This window comes from Spinacia oleracea, chromosome 3 (genome assembly GCF_020520425.1).
Source record: "Spinacia oleracea cultivar Varoflay chromosome 3, BTI_SOV_V1, whole genome shotgun sequence".
Lineage (NCBI taxonomy): Eukaryota > Viridiplantae > Streptophyta > Magnoliopsida > Caryophyllales > Amaranthaceae > Spinacia > Spinacia oleracea.
Window position 1 is genome coordinate 26,477,683 of NC_079489.1, and position 9,531 is coordinate 26,487,213.

At 45.1% G+C, this 9,531-nt stretch overlaps 1 protein-coding gene across 2 annotated transcripts; it reads left to right on the plus strand.

Moving 5' to 3' along the window:
• The first annotated feature begins 8,125 nt into the window (after nucleotides 1–8,125).
• On the plus strand, nucleotides 8,126–8,985 carry LOC130470734 (uncharacterized). 2 transcript variants are annotated; one of them, XM_056841254.1, is made up of 3 exons: nucleotides 8,126–8,244; nucleotides 8,348–8,724; nucleotides 8,833–8,985. In XM_056841254.1, exons 1-3 carry the CDS (start codon nucleotides 8,223–8,225, stop codon nucleotides 8,983–8,985), a joined length of 552 nt encoding a protein of 183 aa, XP_056697232.1. In that variant the 5' UTR covers nucleotides 8,126–8,222. The 2 variants fall into 2 exon arrangements, with proteins under 2 accessions (XP_056697232.1, XP_056697231.1); XM_056841253.1 differs by having other exon boundaries at nucleotides 8,348–8,985.
• Nucleotides 8,986–9,531: the final 546 nt, after the last annotated feature.

Sequence of the window (9,531 nt, forward strand, 5' to 3'; positions counted from 1 at the left end):
TTTTTATATATAGCTAGTAGGGTGTATTGTACGTTGTTATTTTTTTTAATAAAGTTAGAACGTGCTTGAATAAAGTTAGAACATGCTTGAATAAAGTTAGAACATGCTTGAATAAAGTTAGAACATGCTTGAATAAATTTAGAACACTATTGAATAAATTTAGAGAATGCTTGAATAAATTTCTAACATGCTGGAATAGATTTAGACATGCTTGAATAAATTTAGAACACTGTTGAATAAAGTTATAACATGCTTGAATAAATTTAGAACATGCTTGAATAAATTTTGAAACACGGTTTAATAAAGTTAGAACATGCTGAAAGTTTGAATAAATTTAGAACATGCTTGAATAAATTTAGAACATTCTTGAATAAATTTAGAACATACTTGAATAAATTTAGAACATGGTTGAAAAAATTTATAACATGTTTAATAATTTTAGAACATGCTTGAATTAATTTAGAATATGAGCTTGAAATTTTAGAACATGTATATATGTATATGTGTTGACTAGGTTCTCATGTTCTAAATTTAGAACATTGTTGAATAAATTTAGGACATGCTTGAATAAATTTAGAACATGGTTGAACAAATTTAGAACATCGTTGAATAAATTTAGAACATGGTTGAACAAATTTAGAACATGCTTGATTAAATTTAGAACATGAGCTCGAAAATCTAGAACATGGTTGAATAATTTTAGAACATGCTTAGAACACGAGGATAAAAATTTAGAACATGGTTGAACAAAATCAAAAAAATGCTTGAATAAATTTAGAACATGGTTGAACAAATTTAGAACGTCGTTGAATAAATTCAGAACATGGTTAAATAAATTTAGAACATTGTTGAATAAATTTAGAACATGGTTGAACAAATTTAGAATATGGTTGAATAAATTTAGAACATGGTTGAACAAATTTAGAACATAGAGAGTGTAAAAGTGTTCTTACCATAAGAAGTGTTCTTACATAAGGAGGTGTTGTGGGATCTTTTCCGGTGATGATGTGTCACGCTCCTCGGAGGTATCAAGTATGAGCTGGCACAAACCTCTGGCAACCTGCAAAACAAGAATATTCCCGTAGGAATATTCCCTCCGATGCTTAAGTAAGTATAGGCTAGAGAGATAAGTGATTTATAGAGAAGGCAGAGCAAAGATAGCTTTTAGGTAGGTGGGAATGAATTGGTTGTCCCTCTTACCTTGGGCTCTGAGCTATTTATAGGGCTACGGTTTCTTGGGAATTGATCCCTCAACCCTAGCTGCAGGATGTGTTGCCTACTGAGGATTGGGGACACGTGTCCTTTGAGCAATAATTTATGGACCCTTTGTAATTTGGGCCTGGCCACCAACAAAGGTGGGCTTTTTATTAAGACATTGTTCTCTTATTTGTAGGCTTGGGTCATCTTCCAATCTTTAGACCCATGAATCGCCAGATATGGGCTGCACTCACCATTCATCCCCATGGGCCTTATTGTGGAGATATTCAAGCCCACATCATTTGCCCCTCATGAGGAGTGAAAACGGATGTTAGTTTTTAGTGCTCTTGGATTATCCTATATGGTAATGACGCGTGGCAGGGGTAATCATTTCTTACCCCTCTATAAATAAGTGACTGCTTTGAGTGATTTCCCCCTCATTTCTAAAAATCATTTGAGAGACACAAGAGAAGGCGATTTCTGGCGTCTAGCAACCACCAGGAGGTACTGTAGCGCCACCGTAGTCTTCGAACCCTTGTTCTTGAAGTTCATCATCTTAGAGGAATTGAATTTCTTTGGAAGTCTTCTCTTTAATCCAACATGTAATATTTCTTTCAAGGAAACGTGTTTTTGTTGATTTTTGTTATTTTTGTTCCCTTCTCCTGATACGTTGATCTGGTCAAAGACTAAGGACGGCGACCCGCTATTTTGACGTCTTCATTTTTCAAGTTGTGCCCCTGTCTTGAGCCAATTCTTCAGCCCGTGTAGGATATCATGGTGCAGATAGAGGAAGATCCATGCTTCGAGGGGGAATCTTCTTCTCCCATGGAAGAGGACGCTCCCATAAATGAGCGTGCAGAGGGTGCGCCAGCGGGCCCGTCCAAGAGTGAAGAAGGTCACCTTCATCCTTGCGACATCTTCCCCCTTCAGACGTGGCTGCATTATTTAACTGAGCAGGGAGTTGATTATGGGGAGTCTTTGAACTTGGGCTCTGAATACAAGTTCTGCATGACGGCCGACATAGATTGCACCAACTTTGGTTTGGTGGAAGGGGAGTTGCCGTGTACAACTCCTTTTTAAAATTAGGCATGAGGTTTCCTCCTCACCCTTTCGTGGTGGAGCTACTGGAAGGTTTCAACATAGGGTTGAACCAGATGTCTCCCAACTCCTGGGCCGGCGTGTTTAGATACATTGCCAGGTGTGAACTTGAGGGCATCACCCCTTCTTACCCGGCATTTCTCAAAATAGCTTCAATGTCCAAAGTTCCTCAGGCCGCCGAGGGTTGGCTGACGCTTAGTTATAAGGGAGCATATAGGATCGTCATGGGCAAGGCGTACAAATGACACCACTGGCGAAAGAAGTGGGTCGTTATCAGGACTACTAATCTGGAGATGTGTAGCCGAATGAGGCGGTGGACGCTTCAAGCCAACTTTGTTGGAAGAAGTGGTTCTTTTCCTCTGGTTTCTGCTGCCCTTTGGGACCGAATTTCGTCTCTTTTCAAGGCCAAGCCGCTCACAGTGGGAACCAAGACGGCCTATATACCTGAGGGGTGGTTGCCTCATTTGGATCAGTTGGACGATCCTATCTTCCTCTGGGCTATGGGCTTGTGTCCGTATATGCCGAGAGGTAATACCTTGTAACCTGAGTCTTTTGTTGTCTTGTCCTCTTTTTATGTTTTCTTGACGTCTTCCTCTTCTCTCTCTCTCTCCTTTTTTTTTTTTTTTTTCTCCAGACGAAGCGATGGAGAAGCTGGACAACGCAGCCAAGGGTCAAGTGGACATGTCGTCCTGGCTGGCTGAGGTGCTTGACACAAGTACCTTCCAAGCACTACAACGCCAGAAGGCCGCTGAGTAGACCGACCCAGAACAGGTCGTCCATCAGCCTAATCCTCCCGCGGAGGAAAAGAAGGTATTATTACTTGTGCTTTCTAAAATATGTGATCTCCTTCAGTGTTTGCGACTGATGTTGTTTTATCTTCCTAGGGTTCGAGGAAGGCCGCCACGACTGCGACGCCTTCCTCCAAGCGCAAAGCTGGTGGCACAGGCAAACCTTTCTTCAAGCCAGCAGCTTCGAAGGCGTCTTCGTCAGCGAAGGCGTCTCCAGCGTGCCAAAGAGAGTTTGCCTCTCCTAGCTCCCAGAAAGCTAAGAGGACAATTGATCCGCGTGGGGGAATTCCGGAAGACGTCCGCCGGAACATTCCTCCGAGGACGGCGGAGAGGGATAGGAATTCGGCTGGTAAGTTTTACTCCAACATCGTAACCACTTGCCGTCTTCGTATGGAAGTTCTATAGTCTCTCCCAGAGATTCTAAGGCTGTTGTTTTTCCAATAGAAATACCCGACCCTCAGAAAGCCATTGATGCTGAGTTGAATCAGATCCCTTCTTCAGGTCGGTTCACTTCTCGGGACCGCGTCAAGATAATGAACCAAGTACGCAGTGCTATTCCTCCGAAGTACGCTGAGACTCTTCATGAGGCGGCCGAGACTCATCTTGCTGCCATGCAGTCCTCTGTGCTGGATGTAAGTTATATTGTCCTTATGAAGATATTTTTGAACACAAATTTACGTTTTGAAATTTACACTTGCCGCTTTGTAGATGTTTATACTGCTAGATTCGCTGAAGAAGTGGTGTACTTCCCTGGTGCATGAAGAGGCTAGACACCGCCTTCTTTCTAGTCAGTGCGGCAATCAGCATTTTGCTGGGCTAGAGGAGCTTCGTTTCAAGAGGAAGGAGGAGATTGACGAGCTGACCAAATCCTTGGCTTCTCAACGCGCTGAAAATAAGCAGCGTCTTGAACAGATTGATCAGAACTTCCAAGAGATGGAGGATCTATATGAGAAGACAAAGGAAAAGGAGGCTGAGCTTTCTCGTCTTGACACCAAGTCTAAGGAACTGGAGTCACAGCTGTAGGCGGCTCGTAAGGAAGTGGCTACGTCCAAGGAGGTGCGTAGCCAGTCTGCCGTGCTGGGCGAGAGGTCGATCCGAGGGGGCATCAAACTGGCTTGGAACGCAGAGTTCGCCAATATGCGCCCCTTCAGCTGGTTCGAGAAGTTCATAGACTATCAGGTGGAGGTGGAGAAAGCCCTGAAAGAAGGACGTCCTCCCCCTGAGTATGTTCCCGGCGACGATGATGATTGAGGCATGCTAGGGGCCTTGTATTTATTTTGGGTTTATTTTTGCGACGCCTCGCTTAATGGCGCTATGTGCATAATTTTGTAATTATGACTAACTCATTGGAATGAATAGGCGTCTTTTGAATGTTTCTGTTTTTTGCTTTATCTTATTTGTCGTTCCTGTTTATTTTTATGATGTTCTCTAGTTCACCATTTATAGCCGACGCCCCTAAATATGGACGGCAATTATTTGCCTTGGTCTTTATTGCCAAGGTCTTTTGCTACTTCATATAGCTGCTGAAAAATGTGTATCCCCTGTGTTCTAGGTGATCAGCCTAGTGAGGGTGCTAATCTGGGCCACTTCTTAGGCCTTTAAACGACTAGTCTTTAATTCTTAAGAGAATATTATTGTCTGGGCCTCTTTAGGAGATTTGATAACGTATTTGGCATAAATAAAGATTCCCTAGCAAGGCCGGCTTGCAGGGAGATTTTTCATTTAAAATTCAATAAACCGTGCTACATGATGCGTCTATAGTGTGGACGTCTTCATTCTTACAAAATGTTCATTCATTAATCAAGATAACATAGATGTCAAATTAGAAAAAGTATTTCTTCAGGTTGTCCGCATTCCAAGTACGTAAAATCGGACGCCCCTGCATGTCTTGAATTCGGTAGGTTCCGTCTCGAACTTCCTCATAGATCTCATATCGACCTTCCCAGGTAGGGGTGAGTTTTCCTTGTTCATTGGCACGTCCAACGGCTTCCCTCTTCCTTAGCACAAAATCTCCAACTTTTAAGATTCTTCTAGAAACCTTCTTATTGTACTCTCTAGTCATTCGGAGTTTGGATAGTTGTTGGCGTAGAGCCGCGTTCCCTCTGGTTTCCGGTAAGAAATCCAAGGCCGCATTCATCATTTCCCAATTGGCGTTTTCATCAAATAACATGACGCGCAAAGTTGGCTCACACATTTCGATAGGTAGGACGGCTTCAGCTCCATATGCTAATAAGAATGGTGTTTCTCCTGTGGAGTTTTTTGCCGTTGTCCGTATAGACCATAAGACATTGGGTAACTCATCGGCCCACAACCCTTTTGCTTCATCTAGCTTCTTTTTCATCCCTTCAGAGATGATTTTGTTGAATGCTTCCACCTGCCCATTTGCTTGAGGACGTCCAACTGATGCAAAGCATGCCGTGACGCCATGATCAGCTAACCAGCTTTCCAACTTGGGTGTCTTGAATTGTGGCCCACTATCAAAGACAATGGACTGAGGCACACCGAATCTTGTAATTATGTTTTTCCAGATGAAGGCTCTCACGTCCTGTGCCTTGGTATGTTTCAGGGCTTCAGCTTCTACCCATTTGGTGAAATAGTCAACAGCAACTATCACATAGCGCAGTCCCCCTAGGGCCGTCGTATAAGGACCTAGTAAATCCATCCCCCATTTGGAAAATGGTATGGGACTTGTGATGGGTGTTAGTCTTTGAGCCGGTCGTCGAATTAGATGAGCAAACCGTTGACATTTATCACATCGCTTAACCAAGTCAAGGGCATCTTCCTTGAGAGTGGGCCAATAATATCCAGTTCTTAAAGCTTTTTCTGCCAAGGCCCTCCCCCCCATGTGAGAGCTGCATAGCCCCTGATGCAGATCTTCTAGTACTTTGTGCCCCTTTTCTGGGGTTACGCAGCGAAGAAGAGGCCGTGAGAAGGCTTTTTTATAAAAATCCCATTCCATATCTCGAACCAGGTGCATTTCTTTTGCAATCTTTTTGCCTGCTTGGGATTTCCAGGGAGTACTCCATTCATTTTGAAATTGACTATATCTTCCATCCAAGTGGTCGTTCTGTCTAGGATAGCCGTTCTCAAGACGTCAATGCTCTTGGTATGCTTCACCTCCCAGAATACATGACGCGGTGTGTCGCAAGACACAGAACTGGCCAGCTTGGATAAGGCGTCTGCTTTGCTGTTTTCAGACCGCGGTATATGTTGTATTTCGAAGCTAGTTAGCTATTGTACTTCTTGACGGACTTTTTCCAAGTATCTCATCATGGTGTCGTCCTTTGCCTCGTATTCTCCCTTTACTTGGCTAACAATTAGCTACGAGTCAGATAAGACCAAGACCTCTGCTGCTCCAACTGCTTTGCTCATTTGAATTCCACATATTAAAGCCTCATACTCGGCTTCATTGTTTGACGTCTGGAAGTTGAAGCACATTGCATACTCATAGACATCCCCCCCTCTGGCGACTAGCAGATGATGCCGGCTCCACACCCATTTTGGGTGGCAGACCCGTCCACACGGACTACCCATTGTGTCTTGTCATTTTTCAAGTGGGCTGGCCTAGTCATTTCCACAATAAAGTCAGCAAAGGCCTGCTGTTTTGGACAAATTCGACTTAGGGATGAACTTGTCTTGATGATGGTGCTAACAATCGATCGAGCTAGATAATTGAATATGGTGAGAACAAGTTGTAAAAGCATAAGGTAATTGTAAGTTTATTGCTTGAGAATTGCGTATATAAAACAAACATGACTAAGCCATTTTATAGGCATTTACAACATGAGTGTAACGTTTATGGAATAATTGCCCATAATTAGATAATAAATCCGTAATGAAGTCCGGCTTCATCAACGGTTGTAACGTCCTTTTTGAGCCCAGCAGTTGGGAAGACCGTTCGAATAGTGCCACCTCACGCCTTGTTGGCATCCACGCACACAATTCTTGCCACACATGCCCACGTCACCAAGAGGGTATTTCCCCCCCTAACAATTGTCCCCAAACCCATTTTGAATTTTATTCCGGGAAGTTCAAAAAGGAAAAATGGGTTTCACGAAATAGGAAAAGGGAAACCGCCTCTTAACCTCCCCAACGCTGACCGCGTTAGAGTCATGATGATCTTTGCCTTGGGGAAACCAACCGTCCACCTGCGCCAATAAATAAGGCTGCACTTCCAACCATCCGAAATCACTTCTGCAATCTCTCTCCTCTCTTTCCCAGAAAAAACGATCGGCGCCCTTTCTCTCTCCTTTCCTCAGGTAACTGCTCAATTCTTCTTCTTCTTTACTTTTCCTCTTCTTCTCCGATTTTCCTCATGTCGCAGCGAGTGGGAATGAAATCCACTCGCGCGAAGAACAAGAAGGTGGTGGTAGAGTGCGATCTGGTTGAGGGCCCAATTTTCGCCCCTACCCATATACTGGACAAGAAGAATGCTCGGTCGACCACTTGGGGAAAACAGGATGTGGAGGCACTTAGGGAGGAGTGTGGCTTTCCTCCGACGGCGGTAATTTGGTTGCCGCAGCCCGATGAACGGGCCGACTGGGTATCGGAAGGTTGGGTGTGCTTCTACGAGTACCCCTTCAAAATTGGATACACTTATCCTTTCTCGCCTTTGGTGAGAAGAGTTCTGAGGGCGCTGGCGGTGCCGCCGGCGCAACTGATGCCACAGGTTTGGAGGGTAATGCGCCTGGTTGACCATTTGGCGGGCCAACTGGACATGGAGTTCCGGGTTGAGGACCTTGTGTACACCTACAAGGTCCAGAATTATGGGGCTGGTAGGTACTTGCTGCATGTCAAGGATGACAGGGAGGCCCTTCTTGGTGCGGACAAGTCGAACGACCGCGGGTGGATGGGTCGGTTCTTTTTTGTGGAGTTGGCTAGTTTAGGGTCCGACTCCGACTTTTTGACGGGGGAGTGGATGGCTAGAGGTATTTGTTTTTTTTGGTGTTTTTGGGCTTGTTGATTTGACTTTGTCTCACTTTTTTTGTTTTTGTAGGTGCATCCTTTGACACAGTTGGTGTCGGTGCTGAAGCCATAGAGAAGACTGTTGTGCTGCTGGGAATTCCTCTAAAGGACAGAGCCTTTATCGGCATCAAGTTCGAGCGCGAAGAGCCTCAAGAAGAAGAGATCTCTGAACCTATGAGCATGTCGACATCAACAGGTAAACATGGGTTAGGATTAGTTTACAACTTCGGGTTCGTTGCCCTTTTTTAAATTACAATTGTTGTGACGAGACTAAGTCGTCAATAAATACTGTTTAACAGGAACTAGCCCCTCGACTCGTTCTGGTAAGGCCCCCTCTGCGGATGCACTGCTGAAGAAGCGGCTTGAGTCGCTAGGGAATATGTCCCGAGCCAAACCCATCACCATGTTGTCACCTCCGAAGCCGCCAAAGACTTCAACGGACACCACGGTGACAGGGGAGACCAACTTGCTCATGCCTGCTGAGAAGAAACTGCCACCTCCGCCTCGGAAGAGGAAGTTTGCAGTGGAGTTCCCTGACGACTATGGGTCGACAGACGCGCCAAGGGTTCAGCTCTGGCCCGAGGTTGATCGTCGTAGGATGCCGTCGAGCCGGGAGAGTCAAGAGACCCCGTCCCCAGTTGCTGCAACTGTTGAGAGCGTCTCGGATGCCTGGAGGGTATGTCTCTGCTCCCTTTGTTGTTTTATTGTAATTTCGTTCCTTGCATGCCATCTTCGTCTCGTCAGTGTAGTGACTCTTGAATTTTTTTCTTTTCCGTTCAAACAGTCCCTGCAATTTGCTTTAGCCACACGTCATCATGTCATAATGTTAGAAGATCAAATAGTAAAATTGAAAAACGACATGAAGAAGGCAAAGCAGGAGGCTGGTCGCCTTGGCGATGTGGCCAAGGAGGCGACGGCAAGGGCTGAGGCGCTGTAGGTGAGTCAAGAGAAGGGGGCTGCTGAGGTTGCGCAGCTGAATGCTGAGAAGGAGACGCTGGTTTTCCAAGTTGACGAGCTGAAGACGTCTCTCTCCAAAGTCAAGGCGAGGATTTACGAGTGTGCTGGTTACTACACTTGGAAAATGAAGGCCGAGATGATGGAGGAGTTCAAGGCGGGCAAACATGTGAACTGGACTCCTGACGAGGACATTGCTCAGTTTAACACTGCATTCCCCGAGGACTATATCCCCCTGGTTCCGTTAGCGATGAAGAGGACGTCGAGGAGGGTGCAAATGCAACCAGCCCCGATGTCGAGACGATGGCGGCACCAGGCGATGGCGAACAAGGGGAGAATGCAGGCCCAGCAGACCATCAGGAGTAGTTCTGTCCCCCCTCCTTAAAAAATTAATTATTTGAATGTTGTGTTTGTCAAACAATGGTTTCTTTTGTTTTTAAACAATGTGTTGTGTGCTCGGCCTTTGGGAAGGTCGAAAAGATATTTTGTGGCTGTGTTTCGCCTTGAAGGCGGCAGTCTTTTTGGATGC

Coding starts and splice junctions, on each gene's coding strand:
- LOC130470734 (XM_056841253.1), top strand. CDS start 8,223: ATGAGCATGTCGACATCAACAG. Junction 8,245..8,347: donor GAGCATGTCGACATCAACAG/GTAAACATGGGT, acceptor ACTGTTTAACAG/GAACTAGCCCCTCGACTCGT.